The 27,366-nt window shown below is 38.1% G+C and overlaps 1 protein-coding gene across 2 annotated transcripts in view; it reads left to right on the top strand.

The window, feature by feature from the left end:
- DSCAM (DS cell adhesion molecule) overlaps positions 1 to 27,366 on the top strand; it is a 750,559-nt gene that overhangs the window by 470,208 nt on the left and 252,985 nt on the right. For both annotated transcript variants that reach the window (XM_059392376.1, XM_059392375.1), the window contains exon 9: positions 15,758 to 16,036. In XM_059392376.1, coding sequence (XP_059248359.1) covers positions 15,758 to 16,036 — 279 coding nt within the window. The remainder of the gene's footprint in view (positions 1 to 15,757; positions 16,037 to 27,366) is intronic.

Raw genomic sequence — 27,366 nt, 5'->3', positions numbered from 1 at the left:
TGAACAAAATCCCCCAGAGGTGCTGCTGACTGTCCCATTGAGAACTTTGGTTTTGTCAGTATTTGCTTTATGCCCTATAATTATCATCAATTTATACATGTTCCACATTTTGCTTTACTTGAATTTATCTTTTTTTTTTTTTAACTACCCACCAATTTTGCTATCATTCCTTCTGGTCTTGTCCACACTTCCTCATGTGCATAATTAATAGGCTTATTTTTTAAATGTATATTTTATTTTTTTAAAGATTTTATTTATTTATTTGAGAGAGAGAAGAGGTGCTGGGCAGTGGGAGGGAAAAGGAGAAGCAGACTCCCTACTGGGAGCCCAAGGTGAGGACGCTCAATCCCAAGGCCCCAGGATCATGACCCGAGCCAAAGGCAGATGGCTAACCTACTGAGCCACCCAGGTGCCCTTAATAGGTTTATTTCAAGTCTACTTTTTATGCCCTTCTGAAGATATACATATAAATGTGTACTAAAGCATGAAAAGTAAACCCTTAGGCTTTCCTCCAGCCTTTTGACTCTGTGTGTGGTACACAATGAAGATCCTTGTTGGTGAGCCCATGTGTGATATTAACTTAGTGTCCCCAGTGACGGCAGAGCGCTCTCCAAAATACCAGTTTATGCTGCCACCAGCCACCCAGGAGAGGTCACATTTCCCCGTATCTCTGCTCCACATCTCCCCATATCTCTGGATATCATCTGCCTTTCTAAGTGCTGCAAATCTAAAGAGCGTAGATTTTATTTTAATTTGCTTTTGTTCCATTCCTAATGAGCTTGAGCATGACCCTCTTCATACTCTTATTAGATATTTGGGAGTCTTATCTATGAATTTCCTTTGCTCGTTTTACCATCATTCTTCCTGCTTTGCTTGGTTCCTTCACGTATCTCTTCTTACACAGAAATTGTTGTGAGTATCTTTGTCAAGACTGTCTCTGGGCTCTCCGCTTCACCTTTGATTGTCTTCCGTGGGATCTGGATCAAGAAGTCTCTGAGTTCCTTGAAGGTCTACTCCAACAGTATTTTCTGTACTCACTCTACGTTTATATTCCTGCTGTCCACATTCAGGTCTTCCATCCACACCGAGGGTGGGAGATACAGTACAAGTAGGCATCAATTTCTTCCTTCTCTATATAGTGAGCCAATCTTCCTAATATCATTTATTAAATGACCCACACTTCCCTCTCTTCGTCACCCACCAAGACTCTATGGAGGTGTCTTCAGAGATGATTCTAGTTCTGTGGAAGGTACTGAAACTTTCTTGATGCATGTTTTATCTATTTTTTTTAAAGTTTGTCTTTTTCTTATATTTGTCATTTTCTTATATTTGTGGCAGATAAATATGTCTGTATGTGTTCAATTATGTTCAGTAATTGTGTTATGTCTCATCTCTATGTTTTTTAAGTTCCTTTATTGATCAATTATCAAACAGGTATTAATGTAACTAAATGTAGTTGTTGATTTACCTATTTTCTGCCATAAACTCTGACTTTTTTGTCTTGACTTATATAATTGAAAAGTTTCTCTTTTTGCCTACCTCCTTTTCACATCTTCCTGGAAGATTTTCCCCATTTCTTCAACTCCTGTTTTTCTGTAGCCGTTTGTTTTAGGATGTTGCATGGATCCAGTTTTTAGTGGTGTGTGTATGTGACATTTGACACATAATTAACACCTATGTGTTTACTTAAATTAATCTTCTATCAAAGCTATGTTAGATTTTACATCTATAAATAGTCCCATATTTTCCATTTACTCTTTTTTTCCTGTTCTCTGCCTTTACCCTGTACCAGGTAGACTCACTCAAGTACCGGTAGTTAGATTTACAGTATGATCTGTTTATCCTAAATGGTCACAACTATGTTACAATCGTATTTTCATACATAGGAAGTTCTTTTCCCTAATTATTCAGTTCAGTCACAGAATTTGTTAATTTTTTTCCAGAAAGAATTACTTATTTTTTATGTATATTAATCTAGGCATGCAGAGAAAACACCTTGGTTTTTCAGACCCGAATTTTCACGTCGTCTCGGAGTGATGACAACATGTGGAGGATTTCACTCTGTATCCTTCATTCACTCAAGGACTCAGAACCTGTAACTGCTGAACCCACCTCGCCTGAGTCCTCACCAAGAAAACACTGAAAGGAAGCAGAGAGTGGTGCACTGACACACAGCTGTCCTAACTGTCTGGAGAGCCAGTTCTGCAAAATTATGCAGATGTGAATATTATGTAGATAGAACACAGAGGGATGATTATGCTATCTGTCTGTTTTCGGGCACTGAACAATACTGTTCCTTCATTATATCACTAACTCAGCGCCCTGAAACTTATCAAAGTAATGAATTGACTTAGAGCTTTACTGAAATAGTGTATCTACCTTTTTATCCCCTTGCTTCACTATGACATAGTTCAGCATTATTTTAGAGGGACGGAGAGAGAATCCCAAGCAGGCTGAACGCCCAGTGTGGAGCCTGGTGAGGGTGGGGCTCCATCTCATGACCTTGAGATTATGACCTAAGCTGAAATTAAGAGTCAGATTCTCAACCAACTGAGCCACTCAAGTGCCCCATATTTTAACATTTTGCTCAAGAAATGCAGCAACTTGAAGTCAGTTGTAATTAATAACCAAGTTTCTAAAGAAGGATGACCTTTTCTAAGTGTCATGGAAAATAATTCTCAAGTAAATAACCTTTTATCACTGATAATCCTTGTAAGAAAAGCTGCTTGGGAAGCGGAGCTACGTTTTAAAATGAATGCCAGTCCTTTTATGAACCTTGCCTATCTCTTTCATGTAGCCTTTCTGTCATTCTCTCTGGTTAGAGTCACCTGGCTTTGCTTCCATCGACACAAACACAGGTAAAATAATTGCAACCCATCTAGGTGAGTATTTTCTCTACCTAGATTAGTGAAACACAAGCTAGGTTTCATTTTCTTTCTTTCTTTTTATTCTCTTTTCTTTCTTCCTTTTTTTTTTTCTTTTTAGCATGCTCTAGGGTTTTATTTTATTTTATTTTTAAACTTTATTTTATTTTTTTTTCAGTGTTCCAAGATTCATTGTTTATGCACCACACCCAGTGCTCCATGCAATACGTGCCCTCCATAATACCCACCACCAGGCTCACCCAACCCCCTATCCCCCTCCCCTCCAAAACCCTCAATTTGTTTCTCAGAGTCTACAGTCTCTCATGATTCATCTCCCCCTCTGATTTCCTCCAACTCACTTCTCTCCATCTCCCCATGTCCTCCATGTTATTCCTTATGCTCAACCATAAGTGAAAACCATATAATAAATGACTCTTGACTTGACTTATTTCACTCAGCATAATCTCCTCCAGTCCCATCCATGTTTATGGAAAAAAAAACCCAAAGTTGGGTATTCATCCCTTCTGATGGAGGCATAATACTCCATTGCATGTATGGACCATATCTTCTTCATCCATTTGTCTGTTGAAGAGCATCTTGGTTCTTTCCAAGTTTGGTGATTGTGGCTATTGCTGCTATGAACATTGAGGTACAGATGGCCCTTCTTTTCACATCTGTATCTTTGGGGTAAATTTTCTTTTTAAATATCTTATTTAAATTCAATTAATTAATATATAGTGTATCATTATTTTCTGAAGTAGAGGTCAGTGATTCATCAGTCTTATATAATATCCAGTGCCCATTACATCACATGCCCTCCTCAGTGACCATCATTTAGTTACCCCATTCCCCACCTCCCTTAAAGCAACCCTCAGTTTGTTCCCTAGAGTTGAGTTTCTCATGATTTGTCTCCCTCTCTGACTTCCTAGATTTCATTTTCTTGACACCATGATGACTCAAATAGCTTTTCTTTAACGTTCAGAGATGCGGGTTAGTTTGGGTTCATCAGAAAACTACTCGGTTTTATTACCAAGTCGTTCTGTGTAAACTTGTTACTGCCCTGAAGCAGGGGAAAAGTAACCTAGCTTCCTCCTCAGTCCAAGGTGACTCTAATTATTAAATACAGAAATTCTCATGAATTCTTAAGTTGTTCGTTATTTTTAAATGTTAAAGAAAGTACTTATTTCATCATGACATAGCTATGGCCATGAAACACCTTCTATGAAGAAACATCTCCCATGACTAGGGAGTAGAATCTCTCCCCAAACCACCCAGATCCTTCCACACAGCCTGTTGTAGCCATTGGTGAAAAGAGCAGAGATGACCTGTTCTTCCTGAAAGTGCTTTTGAAGGAAATGCTGTCATCCTTCTCAGAGATAGTTTTAGTGTTTTTCCCTGCCCAAATTCCATGCAATTTGTCTTTCCTCTTCTTTATGTGTGACTTGTAACTTTCCAGCTGATGGGAACAACAGGTCCTATTTCTCATTATAATTCTACATTATGCCTTAGGATTTTTTTCTTCCTAAAATGCTTTAATTATATTTTCTCTCATGGGCTTAACAGACAATTCAACAGACAATTTTTAACCATTCTGGGGGTAAAAGTTATTTTTTCTTACCTTTATACTTATGTTGTCCTATTTATGGTTCTATGGTTCTTACAATCTGTAAAGTCCGAAGTACTTTGTTCAGAAAATCATTATAGAAGAGTTACTTGCCCTTGCCTCTGATTTATTCCAAAGTTACACTATTTTTGTGTCAGCTGAACCACTCTGTTGGCTGGTGTTCAGGTTAAGGACCTTATGCTTCAGACCTCATCTGCTGGGAACCCTTTATCTGGCGCATGCAGGGTGTGTATATGGTTGGGCTCCCAGACATATGTGTGTTCTGATTTATATTTACCGTGCTCTTTAGTATTTCTGAACTGACACTTTTAGGAGTTCTTGAGCTCTTATTCCAATATTAGCACTGAATTCTTACTTGCTTTATTTCTGTTTGACATATTTTAGTGAGCTTATGAATATGCATAACCTCATATGAAAGACAAAATTTCAGTACTGGACACTGGCTAAATTTGGGACACCTAAATCAGTACAGACAAACCACCAAATAAACACAGACTTTTTTTTTAAAGGTAATGAGCAGTAGTCTTATTTCTGAGATTTATTTATTTATTTTAGGGAGAGAGAGAGCGAGTGTGCACATGAGTGGGGAGGGACAAAGCAGAGGGAGAGAGAAACAGAGAGAAAGAGACTCCGCACTGAGCATGGGGCCCAGTGCAGGGCTCATTCTCACAATCCTGAGATCATGACCTCAGCTGAAACCAAAAGTCATATGCTCAATGGACTGAACCCCCCCATACACCCCAGTAATCTTAAAATTACACTTTCAAACTATTTTTTCCTGGCTTTTATCAATGACAGAATATTTCTATTCTGCAGGATAATAGGAAAATACTATTAATCAAATACAGAGAGCTCTTATTAAAAGAGAACCCAGCACACATGATGTTTATCCTCTGGTTACAATTTGAAGTGAATAAAAACAAGATGGTGGATGGATGGATGGACAGACGGATGGATGGATGGATGGATGGATGGATGGAACATGTACTGGCAGGGTTACAAACAGATTTGGGTTTGTTATTGACAGTAGATGAATTTCATCTTTAGGTGAGGCAAACTTGCAGGTTCCGCTCTAGGAAGCAGTCTCTAAAAGAGAATTTGGTGTGCAAGGTGTTTAACTAAGAGTACACCCAACAATCAACACTGTGGAAGGAGGGCAGGGAAGAAAGACTGGGCACAGGGAGGAGGTGCAGTATGACACAGTCTGATGATAGCCATAGCATCCCTGTAGTGAGCTCCCAAGAAAGAAGGTTCCTTCAGAGCTGTTGTGAGCATAATTTCCCTCCTCAGTCAGTCATCAGATGTAGCCACCCCAGAAAGAGCCTGTCCTTCCAGAGATGGCTCTCTGTACCTGGAACAGTCTTCAGAGTGGCTGATAACTAAAGAGTGCTACCTTTCATCATTCCCAGAATCTGGGGGACACATCCTCTCCTGAAAAGGAATCTGGGCCACTTGTCTCCATATGCATCAGTTTCTGCCACTCACATAGATGCCAAACAGTTAGAGATATGCATCTTAAACACTTTTCCTAAAAATATATCTTCCTTACATTGATCCCTCTTTCCATAATGACATTAGTCCAACATTTCAAATAAGAAACAAAAAGGGGGGCACCTGGGTGTCTCAGTCATTTGAACATCTGTCTTTGGCTCAGATCCTGATGCGGGGTCCTGGGATGGAGCTCTGCAACTGGGCTCCCTGCTTAGTGGGCAGCCTGCTTCTTCCTCTCCCTCCGCCCCTCCCCCTCATGCTCTTTCTCTTGCTCTCCCTCTCAAATAAACAAAACCTTTAAAAAAAAAGAAATGAAAAGGATCACAGTGTATGATGATAGTCTAATTGAACTAGACTTTTGTCATCAAAACAATTTGTAAGCCAGAGAACTTCTTTAGATTCCTGTGATTTCTTTAATTTATTTGGGTAATATCTGTGCCTTTACTGTTAATGAGCTGGAGTCAGTGGGAGGACCTACAGACCAATAACTATGGCACAGCAGCAGGTAGCAGATGCCTTGAAAAGGAAGCAGCACGAGGTGAGAAATATTTCAGCTCACTGTGGGAGAGCAGTGGATAGACAAATAAGAAAAGCACTGATTTCCACATAACACCATCAGAGAAATATGCATGTGTGAGATCTTTTAGAAATACGGAAGATGACATCTAGCCAGTTCTGGGGGTGAGGTAGGATCGGAAGTCTGGATTTTGGAAAGCTTCCAAGAGCAAAGGAATGGAGTCTCCAAGGGATCTGGAGCTTGAAACGGTCTCTGAAGTAGCTAACGAATGAGTTGAGTACTCACATCATAAGATGGTAGGGCTGAGAATGGTGTCCAGGTGGGTTGGGGGGCAGAACTAGGGGGTGGGCATAGTTCCCTACATGCAGAGTCAATAAGGTTGAAACAAAAAGTCTCCAGTAGAGACAAGCAGCATGAGTCAGCGCAGAGACAGGCATCAGATCTTGTAGTGTTTGTTAACTTCTATTTGACCCTAAAATGGTGAGGCAGAGGGATATAAGCAGAAGAACAGGCTCACAATTGTGTTTTAGGACATTAATCTGGTTGACGTATCTAAAATGGATTACCATGCAGAAAGATTAAAAAATCAGAGAGCCCCATTATGGCACAGTTGAAAAAGTTTTAATAAAACGTGATGGTTGTATATTTGGAAGAAAAGGAGCCAGACCAGGAGATACTGAGAGAGGAATTTGAAGAGACACAGCAGTCCATGGTCGGTTGGTAGCTGGAGAAAAGAGAAATGCATGACTAAGAAGGCTTTTCTCATTCTGAGCTTCCTGCAGCTGGGAGGTTTTGTGACAGGAAGAGAGCATGGAAGATGAAGCTTCAAGGGAAACCCAGTACATTTGGTTTGGGAGTTGAGATGCTTCTGGGACATCAAGATGATGACAGTAGCAGACAACTAAACAAGCAGGCCTGAAACTTGAGAAGGAGTTTGGTTGAAAATGTAGATTGGGGAATCAGAGGCATGGAGCTTACATCCGGAGTGGGGGATAGATGAGGTCATCAGAGAAACAGGAAGGAAGCAAGGCCAGGACGGGGCACCGGGGAAAGGGGTTTCCACCAGTGTAGGATCAGTAGGCCTCCAGCAAATTGCTGAACCACTTATTTAAGGTTTTTAACCTCTTTATAGCTTGTTGTATAAATTTTTGGATGAATGAGGCACCCACCTTCATTGTCCTTTTGCCATGGGATCTATGAACTCATAGTCTCATAAAACACTTGTGTGTGTGTGTGTGTGTTTAAAGATCTTATTTATTTATTTGACATACAGATAGGCAGAGAAGCAGGAAGATAGAGAGAGGAGGAAGCAGGCTCCCTGCTGAGGAGAGGGCCTGATGCAGGGCTCAATCCCAGGACCCTGAGATCACAACCTGAGCTGAAGGCAGAGGCTTCAACCCACTGAGCCACCCAGGCACGCCACTTGTGTGTGTTTTATAAACACCAATAAGAAGGAGAGATGGTGGCATTTATTATTCCTGAGAACATATTATTGTTTTTTTAATTAACTTAGAAATAATTTCAAATTATATTTACTATATTAATAATTGAACAAACTTAATTCTAATTATATATATGATTATATATACATAAAGTTATATATTGTTAATGAAATTACATACAACAGTGTCTATATATATAATTAGAATTAAGTTGTTCAATTATTAGTATGGTAAATATAATATATATAAATAATTTTATATAATTATTAATATATATTATACATAACATAATATATATTTTATATATATATATATAGAGAGAGAGATACAGACAGACAGACAGATACACCTAGAAGGGCTTTTACAGGAACCCACATTTATGTGGACATGTGGAAGACTCTGATTTCTTAAGCATCTTCTGACCCCAATAACCTTCTTACTCCCACATCATGCCCTCCTGAATTTGGCCTCACACCCATCATTCTCCAGCAGACACAGGCCCAGCACTGGCAATACAATTCATAGTGAGTTAGGAGCAGCTCTAGCTCAGGAGATCAAGCTCACATAACTGTTCTCAGTTGGCCCAGATGGCCATACTGAAGAAGCAAGGATAGGTTTGAATTTATCTCCCCAACTCACCCTACCAGTAGGAGATAGTGAGCACAGCGGAACCTCAAGTTAGAAGTCCTGAGCCCTTACACTAATCAGACCATGAAACACAGCCTTACCTTTGTCCTTATCATCATCACATTATTATATTCTGGATCTATTTCCCTTTCCACTCATAACTTCAGGCTTGTCTAATGTCCAGAGTGTAAACACACGCTCATTGTATTTTCAAAAACTATTATGCAGTTAAATGTACAAGACACTATTTATTCCTCTAATTGTGGGAAGTAAAGATAAATTCAGTACGACTTCTGCCTCCTGGGTCACTCTACTTAAGGAAATACGCATGTGCACAGACTGCCGTACTCACATTATACTCACGTGCCATCCTGGATACTTTCTACTATAGAGTCTTGAATAGTAGACTCTTGGAGTGGGTGGTGAAGAGTTTAATCATGTTGTTGAACAGAGTAGAGAACTATGTGGCATAGGGCCAGTAATCTATAATTTTGGAATCCAAAACATGTTGTCAAATAGCAGAATTGGACAAATAACAGGTCTTATGGGTGGAGAGACGGTTGAGTGATGTACTTAACTCACAAGTCACACAAACACACTCATCAACCTTGTGATTTGAGAGCCACAGCTTTCATTTCAGGGGACAGTATGGGCCTGGGAGCCTCTGCCTGTCCTGGGCATGCCTAGTGGGAGACAGGCACCAAAGATGTCATTGGGACTGAACTCTCAGAAATCAGCTGTGGGATTTGCATTCCCATAATGGGCAGGACTTGCAGATGCAAGTTGTAGACATTTCATGAAGCATGCAAGGTATAAAACATGAAAACTTCTTGAAGGACAAGAGAGAGCTTGTTGGATGGAATGGGGAAAAGGAGCTGGGAAGATGAGAATATCCTTTGCTGTAGCCCAGAACACTGGCTTGAGGCAGGCTCTTTGAGCAGTCTGAGAGCGGGAGCTGTCAACCTGGGGATTATATGGAGGACCAGGGCATTAAGGTACCACTAGAGAAGAGATGATGAATGTGGAGTTAATGAAATTGTACACAACAGTGTCAGTACAGCCTCCACGTGTCTCAACTCCATGTAATGTATTTGATTTTTTTCCCAGTGAACTGTGGGCTCTGGGTCAAAAAAAAAAAAGAAAAAAAAAAAAAAAGAGAGAGAGAGAGAAATTAGGGAAAGGAAAGAGAGAACACTGCAAACTGAGCAGCTTCTGTGCACCCCTGGTCCTCTGCCTGCATGTTACAGGAAGCCCCCACCAACTCTCATGAATTGTATTCCTTGTCATCATTTTATGCATGAAAAAACAGAATTGCAGGCATAGAGAAAGTGGACCAGGAAGACACTGCAAATTACCCAAGTTTGGCTGACACCCAACTCATGTTTCATTTCCTATGTCATACTTCTCTCTGGGACAAAAATAAAAGCTCCCCTTTTCCCATGTGGGGAAGAATATACAATTAATTCTTGAGGGACAAGACATAGAAATGTCTTAGCCTAACTCAACATTTTTGTTAAGAGTTTAGAAAGAGAAAGAGTTGAAATGAACATTTGGCTGGATTCACTGGCTCCCAACTGCCTAGGAGAGAGGAGCCCCACTGGCACAGAGAATGGTATCAACAGACCTGGTAATCAGTGACATTTAGCAGGTATTTACATGCTACGTGTAGGAAGGTTATGTCCCAACCTGTTGTAGGCCACACTCCAGATTTTTGTCCTCTGATATTACAAGCTTGCACTGTCAACAAGATTCAGAGGATTTACCTTAAGAAGTGAACTAATGAACAAGATAAAGCCAGCAGTGTGTCTCAAACAGGTTGTTTGGCATTAGCAGCTAGTCATTATGAACATTTTTTAATCACTTGGTTTACTTTTTGCCTTCAATTTTATAACTTAGGCATGCAAAATATAAGATTTGGGGTACTTTATGAAAATTTAGGGGGCACCTGGGTGGCTCACTCATTTAAGCTTCCGCTTCCACCTCGGGTCATGATCCCAGAGTCCTGGTGTCCAGCCCTGCATTTCTGAATGTTGTACAGCCATTAACAGTTTCGTAGAGTTTATGCTTTTGTTTTTTAAATTCTATGCAAGAATTAAAAGTGAATTTACACATAAAAATTGCAATAATACAATATTCTATATTTGCCTTTACTTCTACCAGAGAACAGCATACTTTCATATGGCCTTGTGTTATAGCCTAGTGTCCTTTCATTTCAACCTGAACTAAATCCTTTAATATCTCTTGTAGGACAGTCCTAGAAGTGAATTTATGTTGTGTTTATCTGGGAAAGTCTGTCTCTCAGTTAGAATGCCCAAAATTAACAAGACAGTAAATAACAAGTGTTTGAGAGGATGTGGAGAAAGGGGAACCCTCTTACACTGTTGGTGGGAATGCAAGTTGGTGCAGCCACTTTGGAAAACTGTGGAGATTCCTTAAGAAATTAAAAATAGAGCTTCTCTATGACCCTGAAATTGCACTACTGGGTATTTACCCCAAAGATATGGAGTGTAAAGAAGGGTCATCTGTACCCCAGTGTTCATAGCAGCAATGGCCACAATCATCAAACTGAGGAAAGAACCAAGATGCCGTTCAACAGACGAAGGGATAAAGAAGACATAGTGCATATATACAATGAAATATTACTCAGCCATCAGAAAGGGTGAAACCCAACTTTTGCATCAACATGGACAGGACTGGAGGAGATTATGCTGAGTGAAATAAGTCAGGCAAACAAAGCCAATTACCATATGGTTTCACTTACTTGTGGAGCATAAGAAATAACATGAAGGACATTACGAGAAGGAAAGGAAAAGTGAAGGGGGAGGAATCAGAGGGGAAAATGAACCGTGAGTGACGATGAACTCTGAGGAACACACTGAGGGTTTTGGAGGGGTGGAGGGTGGGAGGTTGGGTGAGCCTAGTGGTGGGTGTTAAGGAAGATATGTATTGCATGGAGCACTGAGTGTGGTGCATAAACAATGGATCTTGGAACACTGAAAAAATTAAATAAAATTAAAAAAAATAAAAGTTTAAAAAAACTGATTGAAAGTGAAGGGATGGAGAAGCATCTCTCATGCCAATGGGCCTCAAAAGGCGGCCGGGGTAGCGATTCTCACATCAGATAAATTAGATTTTAAACTAAAGACTGTAGTCAGAGATACAGAAGGACACTCCATCATTCTTAAAGGATCTATCCACCAAGAAGATCTAACAATTGTAAATATTTATGCCCCCAATATGGGAGCATCCAACTACATAAGACAACTGTTAATCAAGATAAAGAGTCATATTGATATGAATACATTAATAGTAGGGGATCTTAACACACCACTCTCAGTAATAGGCCAAAACTTCTTTTTGAATTATAGTTTTGCTGAGAGCAACATTCTTGGCTGGCTGTATTTTCTTTTAACTTTTACAAAAAGATTTTATTTATTCATTTGTTTAATTATTTATTTGTTTATTTAAGAGTGAGAGAGAGAAAGAGAGAGATATGGAGAGAGAGCACAAGACAGGAGAGCGTCAGAGGGAGAGGGACAAGCAGGTGCTTCATTGAGCAGGGATCCCAACGCAGGGCTTGACTCCGGGACCCCAGGATCATGACCGCAGACACTTTGCCTGACTGAGTCATCCAGGCATCCCTTGGCTGACTGTATTGTAAAATGTTTTTGATACAAATTTTTTCCATTTAATACATTAATTCTAACTTGTGATTTGGAGTATGTAACAAAGTACTTTCTTTAATTATATACTGTGATTGTGTATTAGCTGTGAACACACTGGCAATGAAGGGCAGTGTCCCACAGCTGCTGTGCATGTTGTGTTCTTGTGTCTACTCTTTATAAATTTATGTCTGGTCTCCTTGTTTGTAAACTCTGCCTTCTCACTGAGCCCACATGAGCATGTCTGCATTCTCAGCCTTGGGTTTAGGCTAAGAATGAGACATCTGAGTGTTGTGATAGTCCACAGCACCGTGTTGAAAGGAAGGGATTCCTGTTTGAGAGTTGAGAGTTGAGTCACTCTCAATTCACAGTTGAGAGTGAGCACATGGGCTTCCTGATGCTTGTTTTCACTGCGTTGGAGGTGTAGGTCTTTAGGCATGGGTCATCAGGAGTGTTACTCTGGGGTTCAAGTTTCTGAAATTTATTCCTGGGACTATGATTATATCCCTTAGAATTCTATAAACCAATGAATTCCAGAAATTTTGAAAGGGTAGAATTTGTTTTTGTTTTCTTTTTAAATGATGATTCTTCTTGGAGAACCTGTGTGGCTCAGTTAGTTAAGCACCCAACTCTTGATTTAGGCTCAGGTCATGATCTCAAGGTCATGAGACTGAGCCCCATGGTTGGCTGCATGCTGAGTGTGGAGCCTGCTTAAGATTCTCCCTCTCTCTCTCTCTCTCTGCTTCCCCCCCCACTCGGGTGCACTTGCCTCTAAACTATCAAACAAATAAATGATTCCTCAGTAGTTACTTCTTGCCTCCATTCTTGAAAATAACATACACATGCTCTTTCTCTGTTCTACAACTTTATTTTGCTCTCAGAAGCAGACATTCTTATATTTAATAAGCATTGATATTCTACATCCTACATATTGTGTTCTCATTGAATAGATTGAGAGTATGCTTCGTCTTAACTTTCTTTCTTGATCTAAATCCTTATATTTTTCGTCTTCCTACTATAACTGGTAGAAATTGAGTCCTTTCCCTTGCCAAGTGATCTTTCAACTTGACCGTTTTGTTTTTTCCTCTCCTTAAAGGCTCACAATTTAGAACCTGTGCTAAACAAGGGATTCGGGTGTCCTTGGAAGTTTGTGAACCCCCTGATAACTCATCCATGCTTCACAACAACCCCTTCCTTCCACACATAAGGAAACAGAGACACAGAGTGGAGTTGAAAGAGTTAGTTAGTTGCACAGCTGGATTTAAACCCAGGTGGTCTGGGTCCAGAGTTCTCATCTTAAAAACAAAAATGATCTGCAATTAAGATAACAAGCACCAAGCTTAGTTTATCTGAGTGCCTAGATTTTTCTAAGTAGACTGACAACCAAGTTTTGATGTGTATGGAACCAAGCAAGAGGAAATGTATTTAATTATTTAAGAAAAGGTAGTTTATTAAGCGTTAATAATATGTACATCAATAGTAAATATTTATGCCATTTGGGGCAACAGAGAAATACGAGCACCTTTGCTACAAGTTGGCACTTTTCCTGCCTAATATCAATTGTGAATAATCATAGCCTAATCAAAACTGATCTTTTCTATCAGCCCCAGGTAGAAGCTCATCCCAAGATTTTTTTCTCCTAGTGTCAGATCAACTCACTGCAGATCCAGAACTCTAACTCTCCATTGAAAATCAGCAAACTGTCAGAAGTCAGCAGTTTTGACATGAAATGCACTGGCACCTTAAATTGTTTGTTTGTTTATTTGTTTGTTTCTCTGGTCAGACCTAACTTGAGCCATTGACTCGCTAGACTAACTCTGACTGTGTTTGCAGTTCTGCGTTCTTACTCCTAAATGCTTTTGAAAGCATATAGTAATAATAGTAGTAATAATAATATTAAATAGCAGAGTAGCCACAGCTCTGCTCTGTTGACCTCTGCTCCCTATGACTGTATATGAAAACTCCACCAGACAGAGGCTGGTGTACTATGTTTATTGCTGTGTGCCCAGCACACAGGGTCGTCAAACACGTACCAGGAGCTCAATGAATGGTTTTCATTCAGATTTTTTTTTTAAGATTTTATTTATTTATTTAGTTGACAGAGAGAAAGAGACAGAACGAGTGGGAACACAAACAGGGGGAGTGGGAGAGGGAGAAGCAGACATCCCTTCGAGTAGGGAGTCCAGTGCACCTGGGATCATGGTCTAAATGGAAGACAGACGCTTAACGACTGAGCCACACAAGCACCCCTTCATTCAGATGTTTCTCAGCTTGATCCTTTAAATCTCCCCCAAGCTGATTATTGAAATGTACCTATAATTGATTAGTGAACAAATTCTTCAGATATCCTACTACTTACTGATTTAATTTTATGGAATCATCTGGTACAGTAACTGGTTTATATTAAGTTATTGCATGCTTAATGATTGCAGTTGACAGTCTTGCATATTTCCAGGTCTCTAAAATAAAATTGATAAGGTCTGAGCTGTCACTCTTTAGTGAACTAGATTTATGGCCAAGGGTAAGGTTGTATCTTTAAGAAGCAGTTTCCCCCTTTACAAAGTGAAACTATGCATAACAACCCCATAGGGTTGATAGGGAGACCATATGGATAACTTGTTCATGACCCCATCAGCCATAAGTGACCAGGAAAGTTGGCTTCTTTGGCTCCATTTTAAGCATGAAATGACTCTGAAATCCTGTGAGACCATCCAGGAAGTTCCTGAGAAAAACTGTCCTGAGGTGAGAAGGTGAAGAGGAGTTTATCAGGGAAATTAAATCAGAAAAAAAGCTTTCCAGACTGAGCTTGGCTGTGTCCATGGATGGCCAGTTTGAAGGCTATAACCTTGTCCTCATTGACAACACATAACAGCACAGGAAACTGACCATGGATCAGTTCACCATTTAATGTGGAATGTGCAAAATTGAGGAGTACAGAGTAGAGATGTGATTATCCTAACATAATAAAAAAGTCTCTTTAATTTGACAGTTGCTATTTGTTGGATGCTAGTCCTAAGGAAAAAAAAAATAGGTTTAACAATGAAATTAGAATCCCTTCTTGAACAGGCTTAAAGTATGCCTATTAGCAAGGCATGGAATGCATTAAAGGGAGAATGGTAATGATTGTGCTAATATTAGAGAAACAGGAAAGAAATCTTTTCTTGAACGTATAATTTTCAAAAGCTTCTAAGGAAAACCAAATCCAAATGCCTCTTTCACAGCATTTACATGAAGAGTGCAGAGTCAGAAATATTTTCATTCAAAAATGATTATTTTCTAAAAAGTTTATCGAAATAAATTAAGCGTGTTTGCCAAAGGTACAAATTAGGCCGTGATTTTCATTTAGAACGATGAGAAAAATCAAGTAGCGGGATAGCACAATTTCACTCTTCTCCTACTTCTGTATTTACATCCCACAGCAGCAACTCTGCTCCTCTTTCAGTGCCATGCGAGAGGGCTGAGGAAGAGAGAGCGGAGAGCATGCCCGCGGTTCTTGCTCACCTTCCTCTCTTATGCTTTCTCTCTTTCAGTTCCACCTTTTATCCAACCTTTTGAGTTTCCAAGATTCTCCATCGGACAGCGGGTCTTTATCCCGTGTGTTGTGGTCTCAGGGGACTTGCCCATCACGATCACCTGGCAGAAGGACGGCCGGCCAATCCCAGCGAGCCTCGGGGTGACCATCGACAACATCGACTTCACAAGCTCTTTGCGGATTTCCAATCTCTCCCTCATGCACAATGGGAATTACACCTGCATCGCCCGGAATGAGGCCGCAGCAGTGGAGCACCAAAGCCAGTTGATCGTGAGAGGTAAGGACAAGGGCATAGGACACGTGGCGTCAACGCGGCCAAGTTCAACGATGCTCAGAGAGCGTTCGCTTGAAATAACAGGAAAGAATAAGAATTCATAGAATTTGCTGTCATCCCACTAAAATAAACCCCACTACAAACTCCACTAACACCAAATCAAGATTTTATTTACCTAAAATATGAAGCTCCAAATAATTAGCAACTAAGAAATGTGTGTAGGAAGAGGTGGGGTTAGGGTTTAATGAACAACCGAGGCTTTTCCTACATTGGCGGCAAAAGGTCATAAGCTCTTGCTGTATTGTGTTTATTCTATTTAGCACTTTTTATGATATTATGTTTTAGGTTATGGCTTTAAAAGCTTCAAATATTTTTTTCCAGATCACATTTTTTCTAAAGAATAATAAAATAGTAACTTTTTTATTCGTTTGACTGAAGTACAGTTGACACATAGCAAAAAGTAGCTTCTTGTATTTTTTTTGTTTGTTTTAGAATTAGAAATGTGAAGTTACTTTCAATTTAGAAATATGTTTTGCTCCTCTCTTCTGTTTAGCATTATACCTCTCATTAATTTAGGAGACTATAACAACATTTATTAAATCAAACAAAACAGGGGATTATTTATTTAGAAATTAAAATAGGGGGGTCTAGCTTGTAGAAGATATTGGCAGGGGACTCAATGCATCTAAAATGTAAGCATTAGTCTTATTTCAAATCTGTATTCCTGTCACCAAATTCCCAGGAGCACTTTACTCTTCATCTGCAAAATGAGCAGCTAGTATTCTGTAAAGTCCATTGGGCACTGACATGTGGTTTTATGATTCTCTAAGTGCTACATGCATTCATGCCCTAGTATAGTTCTTACCCACATTGCAAAAGCAACTGTGTAAAATTAAAGGCTTATGTTAATGTTAATTATTAAGCATTTTTAAGTCTCCAAATATTGGGCTCTCAGAGTAACTTTTAGAAGAGGTTGATTTTCATTATTTTCCAGATAGTTGATAGATCTGAGCAGATTCTTTCTGAGCAACAGATTCCTATGTCCTTCCTTAATCTTTGGACCGTGTTCTCATGACATCTCTCCCTTTCTGGCTGAAGAGTAATGTACTTTCTATGTACTTGCCAACAAAAGAGACTGAAGCATATTTAGATTTTATGTGAAGAAACCAACTTTGTATTTGTGAAAAGAAAAGATTTTCCCTGAGCAAGAAAATATATTTCAGTCACACACAAGCTAAATATACAAGTGATATTTTTTTCTCTATCTACCTTGTGCTTTTGAGTATAAGAATAGTAATACATGAATTTCTTTCTCATTTTTTGAAGATAAATAAAAATGGGAGCCAGTGCCGTATCCATTTCCCAAATGTTTTCTTATAAGAGAAATTGACTCTTACTAGTATTTGTGAAGGGCAAAGCAGTACATCAGCCTGTCTCCTGAAGAATCTGTCTGAGGGATGCAAGTCAGAAAACAAAATGTTGGACAAAAATGTACACAATGTTGTTTTGTATCACTTGCCCTTGTAGGGAAGGTAACCAAGGACAAAGGTCAGATGAACTGAAGTTGAGCCCAGCTTCAGGGGTGATGTGTTTGATCACAATCTGATTAGTGGCTCCATGTGGTTATTCTTCAAATATGGCAAATGAACTTCTGTGAACTTAGCATTAAATCACCAATGAGGTAAGATAATTCTGAGAAAAGGAATGTGCTTCACGAGCAGGTCAGTGGTTGGAGAAGTAGTCAAGGACAAAATGTTGTGGGACAGTAATCCTTAATCTAGATTTAACCATAGAATCTCTTAACAGATTTAAGAAAACACTGATAATTCTTTTCTGGTCCCAGTTAAGCCCAATTGAAACATAATCTTTGGGAGTAGATCCATCTTTCAGATCTCTGAGGTATTTCTTTTGATTCCCCCCCAAAATCTCTTATTGGTGTTTCTCAAATTTTATCACACTTTAGAATTACATGGGGATATTTAAAATTCTTAATGTCTGTGTTGCAGCCCAAACTAACTAAAGAGCCATCTTTGGAGGTGGGGCTCAGGCATTAGTAGAATGGCCCAAGTGGACTTAGCATACAGCAAAGTCAAGTCCTAACACTCTGAATTATTTGAATATGCTATTTTAGGAGTCTGGATTTTTTCTAAATGTGAAGAGTGACTTTAGTGACTTTAACCAGGTAAGTGACATGGCCTGATTTATCTTTTTAATTATAACACTAGCAGTTGTTTGAAGAATGGACTGGTCCAGATAGTAGGGATAGTTATTAAGAGTCCATTTTGGAAGTTCAAGTAAGATAAAAAAGTGCCCTTAATGAAGGTATGAAGGTGGCAATGGTTAAAGTAAGAGGAAGGAACTAAGTTTGAGATATCTTTTGGAGGCAAAGCAAAAAAATAAAAAAATAAAAAAAATAAAAAGTTTATAAAGTGAATGTTGCAAATAAGAGGAATAACATTTATTGCTTAATAAGGTAAACAGAAGTCTTTAACAGAAGTAGAGAAGAAACAAAGAATAGCAGTGACATGGTGAACAATGATGTGGGAAAAACAAAACATTCTAGCATTTGAAGTTCTAGGAATCAGGAAAAGAAACAGGGAAAAGGAGAAGGCTGTAGAGTAAAAAGATGTCCAGTAAGTGGTGCCCTGGAAGCAAATTAATAAATATATCAGGAAACATAGGTAATAATGTGTATAAAATCCCACTGGAAAGAGAAAAAGGAAATATAAGAACTGGTTATTTGGTTTAGGGAGATGGACATTGTTTATGACCATGAAGAGTGGTATGGTTGCAATGAAAGTCTGATTAGTGTGGCTAATGAACATAAAAGGGAGACGAATTAATGTGTGGGAATTCAAGGAAATATGTACAATTATTTTAATATTTTCAGAGACATTGCTATGATGGGAGGCAGAAAAACAGAGAGAGGGAGTTGAAGAGGACATGGGACATGGGACAAGAGAAACTTACATCCAATGGGAATGAGTCAGTAAAGAGGAGAGAAATATGTGGTAAAGATAAAGAGGAGATAATTACAGGATCAAAGTCCTTGAGTTAGTGAATTGGGATTGGATTCTTTGCATCAATAACATATATTAAAAGCACTATGGTAAGAACCATTGTGGGGGTAATCCAAAAGAAGAACCAACTGAAATGATTGGAAATTTCAGGGAGGCAGATTTTGGTTCAAGTAACTTGAAAAACAAAGTATAACATTTATTGAATGGGGCCATCAAACAGTAACAAGTAATGGATTTGTACGCCTATCATGAAAAAAAAAAAAAACTATAAAACTGGGGAAAAATTTATAAAACAACAATTTCCAGGCAGTGGAACAAGAGGCAAAGGGTTGTGATTCTTGAAAAAGTGGAAGTATATAAATTGAGCTCCAAAATTTACCCCAGATTTCTGCCTGGGGCACATTCCAAACAATGGCAGAGGGATACAGAGCCTAAATAGATAACAGTGATCTTTCTGGGTGGAGAATACTGACAGAAATTTAGAAACTATTGAGGTGTGGGATTTTGCAGGGCAGAATACTGGGAAGTAGGGAGCTGTTCAGAGAAAGATTTCTAAAAATCTCCTTTTGAGTCTTTAGCTGAATACATTTCATGTGCATAGGATGAGACTGCATGACCTCTACCAGGGAAGAAACACCAGGTAAATGTGAGATCAATAAAGACATCAGAGGTTACCCAGGGCTGGAGTATAATGGAGTTCTGAATAGCCAGAGTAAAGAACATACGAAAATTCTATTAAAATCTTAGGGAGGCCACTAAGAGGAGGGCTAATCTATCCCTGGAATAAGGACTACTCTAAACAAGCCCTACAAAGGCCTTAAGAGAGAATTGACAAGATAAAGCTTCACCAGTAAATGAAATGTCTTCAAGACATTAAAGACATTACTCTTTAAAGGAAGTCAACAAAATCATTACTCTCAACAGTGTATTTATAATGTGTTATACATAGTAACTAGATATGTGAAGAAGGAGGAAAATGTGAGTTGTAAACACAAGAAAAAACAAAGAAACAGACTAATGGACATGCAGATGTTGGAATTAGCAGACAAGTTTTTCAAGCAACTATCATCTCATTTCAAGGATTCAAAAGAAAAGTTATGTGCAGTAAGTGAATACTTATGGAATGCAAGAAGGTAAATGTAAAATATTAAAAAAAAAAAAAGAACCAGAAAGAATTTCTAGATCTGAAAGACATAATATCTGAAATGAGAAATTCACTGGATCTATTTGTTTTTGAATGGCTAATTTTTTATTGTTTTATGTTAGTCACCATATAATATATCTTTAGTTTTTAATGCAATGTTCCAAGATTCATTATTTATGTCCTACACCCCATGCTCCATGCAATATGTGTCCTCCTTAATAACCACCACGAGGCTCACCCATCTAACCACCCCCCTCCCCTCTAAAACCCTCAGTATATTTCTCGAAGTCCACAGTCTCTCATGGTTCGTCTTCCCCTCTGATTTCCCCTCCTTCACTTTTCCTTTCCTTGTCCTAATGTCCTCCATGTCATTCTTTATGTTCCACAAGTAAGTGAAACCATATGATAATTGACTGATATATGATATGATACTGATATGATATGATAACTCTCTGCTTGACTTATTTCACTTAGCATAATCTCCTCCAGTCCCACCCATGTTGATGCAAAAGCTGGGTATTCATCCTTTCTGATGGCTGAATAATATTCCACTGTATATATGGGCTATGTCTTCTTCATTCATTCGTCTGTTGAAGGGCATCTCAGCTCTTTCCACAGTCATTGGATCTATTTAATAAGATATTAGATACTGCAGGGGCGCCTGGATGGCTCAGTGGGTTAAAGCCTCTGCCTTCAGCTCAGGTCAAGATCCCAGGGTCCTGGGGTCAAGTCCCGCATCAGGCTCTCTGCTCAGCAGGGAGCCTGCTTCCTCCTCTCTCTCTCTGCCTGCCTCTCTGCCTACTTGAGATCTCTGTCTGTCAAATAAATAAATAAAATCTTAAAAAAAAAAGATATTAGATACTGCAGAATAAAGGATTACTGAACTTGAAAAGAGGGCAAGAGAAATTATTCAGGTATTTTCATGGAGAGGTGAAAGATGGAAAAAAAGTAAACAGTGGCTCACTAAACTTGGGAAAATGTCCAATATTCCAACATATACATAGACTCTTAAAAAGAGGTGGAAGGAAAAAAGACATTTGAATAATAATGATTAGAAATTTTCTAAATGTGAAGAAAAATATAAATCTACATATCAAAATGAACAATAGAACTCTCAAAAAATAAGCATAAAGAAAAACCATTCCATGGCACATTCTAATTAAATTGTTCAGAACTAATAATAAAATGTCAAAAGTAGCCAGAGAATTATGACTAGTCACATCAAGAGGACCAAGTACGAAAACTTTAGGCTTCTCATCAGAAACAATTCAAGCTAGGACAGAATGGAACAGTATCTTCAACGTGCTGAAAGGAGAGGATGGAAGGGAACATGCATCAGTCTAGGATTCTATAACCAGCAAAATATGTTCTTCAAACATGGAGAAATAAATAAATGTTTAGACAAAAGTTTAGAGAATTAATTACCAGCTAGATTTTACTACAGTAAATATTAAAGAATGTTCTTGAAGCTAAAAGAAAATAATTCCATGGAAACTGATGGACAAGAGGAATGAAGATCTCTTGATATAATAAATTTATGGCTAAAGATAAGATACACCTTATTATCATTTTCATTTCCTTTAAAATATTTAGGAGTTTAAACAATAATAATTTATAATATGCAAAAATAAAATAGAAAATAATATCACAAAGAACAGGAAAAAAGAAAGTGGAATTTTAGTCTTGTAAAATTTATCCTATGTTATCCATGAAGTGGTATGATACTATGTGAACATAGATGTTGTTAGCTAAATATGTTCAATACAAACTCTTGAGCAATTATCAAAAATGAAACAAATAGGTATAGATATTAATCCAACAAAACAGATATGTGAACATTAAAATATACTTAATTAGCTGGGGGAAAAAAGTAGGAAAAGAGGGACAAAATACAAAGGAGAGATGGAAAATGGATGGAAAACTTAAATACGACTGTATCAATCTTTCATTGGGTATAAATGGACTAAACATACCAATTAAAAAGGAAAAATTATCAATCATGATTAAAAAGCAAGATTCAAATGCATGGTGCCTGTTAAATATAAAGACATAAGTAGTAAAAATTAAAATTGTATAAAACACAAATCACAGAAAGCTTAATTGAATGCATTAATATTAAGTAAAATATTAAATTAAATGTAAATCTCAGGGTAAGGAATATTACTCTAGGCAAATAAGGACATGTTAAAATAATAAAGGGGGTTAATTCATCAACAAGACATAAAAATCTGAAATACAGATACTCCTAATAATAGAAATCCAAACACATGGTTACAGAATAGAACTGAAAAGAATAACAGACAAATAAACAATGACAATTGGGGATTTCAACCCTCCTTTCTTATTAACTAATAGTACAAACACCAAAAAAATCAGCAAAAAAAAAAAAAAAAAAGACTTAAACTATACCAACAACCCAAGTAACCTAGTTGGTATTTATAGATTATATCAAACAACTACAGAATGCACATTCTAGAATTCTGATCACCTGACAATAAGAATTTAAGCTTTGTTATTTAAAGCCACTAAGTTTGTTGTGATTTATTGTAGCAGTTATAGAAAACTAACGCAAAGACAAACATAACTGCAGTTTCTACAGCCATTGATTAAAAGGACAGTGAAGAACTCTTGGACAATTTTATGCCAGCATATTTGATAATTTAGATCAAATGATCAATGATTTCAAAGATATAAATTATCCAAATAGATACAAAAGTGAACATGTGACTTGCCCTATGTCCGTTTTAAGGTTTGGATTCATTATAAAAACCTTCCAACAAAAACTGAAGACGGAGAGAGCTTAATTTGTAAGTTTTTATAGAATTGAAGGAAAACAGCACCTTATACAAACTCCTTCAGGTAATCAAGGAAAAGGGAGGAGTTCCCAATTTTTTAGACACAGCATCACCTCAAGATAAAGAAGTTGATAAAGTCATGGCACACAAAAAATTTCGCAAACTGTTACTGCTCATGCATGTAGGTGCAAAAATAGTGGCGTAATACTACTATGTCAATATAACATTTCAATATAATATTGCTACCATAATACTACCATGTCAAATCAGCAATAAAAGAAAATGTAACATCTCATGACAAAGTGGGCTTTATTACAGGAATAAAAACTTGGTTTAACATTCAAAATTAATCTATAGGTTATTATATATTATAATATTATTATATTAACAAAATAAAGTAGAAAAATCACACATTAAAATAGATGAAAAGAATTTACTAAAATTCAATATTTATTCTTAATTTAAGAAAAAGAAAAAAAAACCTCCCAGTTAACAAAAAGTTGTAACTCTCTCACTAGAATAAAAGGGACCTAGGAAAAATCCATAGTGTTTTTATTCTTTATCCTCATGATTAGGAATGAGATATGCAGGTCTGCTCTCAGCTTTTCTATCAGTACTGCTTTAGTTGGTCATAGCCTTTGTGCTTAGACAAGAATAAGAAATAGAAGGCATGGCATTTGTGATAGAAGGCACAAAATGTGCCTACATGTGCTGATGATATGGGTGTGTACAGAAAAATGTTAACAAATATACCAGTACCTATACCCCAATGTTTATAGCAGCAATGGCCACGGTCGCCAAACTGTGGAAAGAACCAAGATGCCCTTCAACGGACGAATGGATAAGGAAGATGTGGTCCATATACACTATGGAGTATTATGCCTCCATCAGAAAGGACGAATACCCAACTTTTGTAGCAACATGGACGGGACTGGAAGGGATTATGTTGAGTGAAATAAGTCAAGCAGAGAGAGTCAATTATCATATGGTTTCACTTATTTGTGGAGCATAACAAATAGCATGGAGGACAAGGGGTGTTAGAGCGGAGAAGGGAGTTGAGGGAAATTGGAAGGGGAGATGAATCACGAGAGACTATGGACTCTGAAAAACAATCTGAGGGGTTTGAAGTGGCGGGGGGGGGGGGGGGGGAGGTTGGGGTACCAGGTGGTGGGTATTAGAGAGGGCATGGATTGCATGGAGCACTGGGTGTGGTGAAAAAATAATGAATACTGTTATGCTGAAAACAAATTAAAAATAAATTAAAAAAATATGCCAGTATACAAAAGAAAAAGAGAAAGGAGTCAAAATTAAAGTGTGTCAATATTAAAAAAAAAGAGAGAGAGAGAGAGAGAGACACATACACATAGACACACAAAGGAACACTGTAACAGAAGAAATGAGACAAAAGAACAAGACAGAGAAAACATTTTGTTTATGTCCAGGACAAGTCCTTCCCTATCAATAATAATTAGTTTAAATGTAAATAGAATACACTACGAATTCCCACAAAATACAGACAACTCTGAAGAACAGTACACTGAGTAAAAGAAGCCAGACACATAGAAAAGAGTATTGTATTCTATTCATAACATATTTGTCATGTATTCAATTTATATTCATTTACAAGAGCTTCCAAGATAGAAAACTGATCAATAGAGATAAAAATCAGAATGTTGCCAGCAGGAAGGGGGTTGGGGAACTGACAAGGAGAGAACTTTTGGGGTGAATGGAAATATTCTAAATCTTTTTTTTTTTTTTTTAAGATTTTATTTATTTACTTGACAGAGACAGAGAGATCACAAGTAGTCAGAGAGGGAGGCAGAGAGAGAGGAGGAAGCAGGCTCCCTGCTGAGCAGAGAGCCGGATATGGGGCTCGATCCCAGGATCCTGAGATCATGACCTGAGCCGAAGGCAGAGGCTTTAACCCACTGAGCCACCCAGGTGCCCCGAAATATTCTAAATCTTGATGGGATGTGGGTTTTGTACATTTATGCACTTGTCAAAATGTATCAAACTATATGCTTTAAAGTTATGTATTTTACTGTATATAAATTGTACTTCAGTTTTTTTAAATATTAAAAGATAACCTTCCTAAGGTTCAAAATTCCTCAGAAATGAAATAATTAAGAAACTTACTTTACAAAATAACAACTTTCTACTAAGAGAATTTTGTTAAAAATGGGATGGTGTTTTGGAAGGGACTATGGAAAAGCAGTAGATGTCACAGGTTAGTGGCTGGCTTCAAACCAATAAATAGTAGCTTCCCTTCTGGTTCCAATCCTCAGTGATTTAAAGTGAAAGGCTATTATTTAAACACTTTCTTCTGTATCATTTTATACCCCATGTGTAACATATTCTAACTTCAACATGGCTTTTAGTAAATCTGGTTTTTTGTTAATTCTTTTTTAAAGATTTTATTTATTTATTTGAGAGAGCACAGGGGAAAGGGCAGAGGGAGAGGGAGAGGCAGACTCCTTGCTGAGCAGGGATCCTGATGTGGGGCTCAATCATGACCTAAGCCGAAGGCAGACGCTTAACCAACTGAGGCAGCATATAGCATATGTTAAATAGTAAGAGCATATAGAAGGCACATAGGTATACAAGTTCCTTTAGCTTATGCTATGATGGGGATGGTTTTATTGTTCACTCATCTAAACTTTAGAATTGGGTTAGGTCTGGAGTGCACTTTTTTTATAAATTCTTAAAAATTTTTATTATGTCCAATTAGCCAGCATGTCGTATATCATTAGTTTTTGATGTAGTGTTCAACCATTCGTTGGTTGCTTATAATACCCAGTGCTCATCACAACGTGTGTCCTCCTTAATAGCAAGTTTTATAGATACCATAAAAGGTCATCATTCTGATTTCAGAAAGTCAGTCACCTAAATGAACCCTAACCAATCAGCTTGAACCTGCTTTTCTTTAATTTCAGTTATCGTGGTCATGGCTAAATGAATTAATTAAATAAGGACTACAGGATATCTTGGATAAAGCATTTTCTGTTTTAAAGTCCTTATGTGTAGCCATTTTATTGTGTTTTATTTTCCTTAAAAATTTTCAGTTTGATGAGTTCAGTATTTTCTTGTTTTACTTGCTAGCAAAAGAAAAAAAAATATTTTGAGCTGTACCTCTTTGAAGCATCAATAGGTAGATACAAATATATTCTTTTATACCCACAGCCAAATGACAGCATTTTTTTTTCTGTCCATCTTTCCTTCATCCTTCTCTTATCCCAGCATGAAACAGCAGTGTATTTAGCGTATAGTTATAATTTCTAGGCCCTGTAATAGTCCCTGAGATGATGAATGTTTCTTTCTTCACAGTGAGAGCCTCCCAAGTAGTGGGAGAGAGACAGGTGACGGTCTCACAGGGTGGTGTGACAAGCTGCAGGGCAACTATGAAGAAGAAAGGAAACTTAACCAAATTTAGGTTAGGAGACACATGAGGCAGGTTCCCGGAGGGAGGGAGTGGGGTTCCTGAGCCATTAGAAAATACAGCAGGGAGTTACAAAAGAGAGAAAGGAAGGTAATGGGTTCCTGGAAGAAAGTCTGTCACCTGTGGTGGTGGGGAGGCTTGAGACAGCAGACACACTTATTTCCCTGATGTGGTAGGACGGAGTGGCTAGAGACCAGCACGGACGAGGGTAAGACACACAGCTAACTTTGGTTCACAGCTGGAAGTTTCTGTGTCCTGAGGTCTGGAGGCCATGGGAATTGAATGAGGAGATCCAAACAAAAGAAAAAAAAAATCAACAGATTAAAGTGAGACCAGGAGTCCAGAAGCCCAGAGGGGAGGCTCTGTGGTCCACATGAGAAGTGGTCACGGTTGGAGTTAAGGTGGTGGTAGCAGGGATGACAAAGCTAGGGTTAACTCAGAAGATACTTTGCAGAGATCTGTGGCTAAGTAATTGAGAAAAATGTATGAGAAGCCTTGATGACAGACATTCTCCCCAAGAGTAGCTGGCCAAAGACTGTGCTGGGTGTTGGAGTGGGAAATGAGATATCTTATTGTCTCCTCCATTCTCCCTCTGGCCTCAGTACATAATAGTTGGGACAGGGAGCTTTCTCTGTGGATGGATAATGCCTGCTGTGAGTGACAGCCTCTTGTCTTCAACGGCAAGGAATCAGGCAGCTGCTCTAATTTCAGCTTTTAATTTAAGTGGTCAAGTAGTTGAATTTTATCATCATTTCAGCTGGATCTTGTTATGAATCAACTGAATAGATGTTTTAGGTAAGATGAAGAATCTTATCATTTTATGTCATTTAGAATGAGAGAGCATTCATATTGCAAAATGTGGACTTAACATTAACTTTGGAACACAGTTGTTACTTGGTTCACCAAAAAAAAAAAAAAAAAAAAAAAAAAAAAAAAAA

This window comes from Mustela nigripes, chromosome 2, assembly GCF_022355385.1.
Source record: "Mustela nigripes isolate SB6536 chromosome 2, MUSNIG.SB6536, whole genome shotgun sequence".
Lineage (NCBI taxonomy): Eukaryota > Metazoa > Chordata > Mammalia > Carnivora > Mustelidae > Mustela > Mustela nigripes.
Note: the sequence above shows the minus strand (reverse complement) of the source record. Positions and strands in the feature narration are given on the sequence as shown.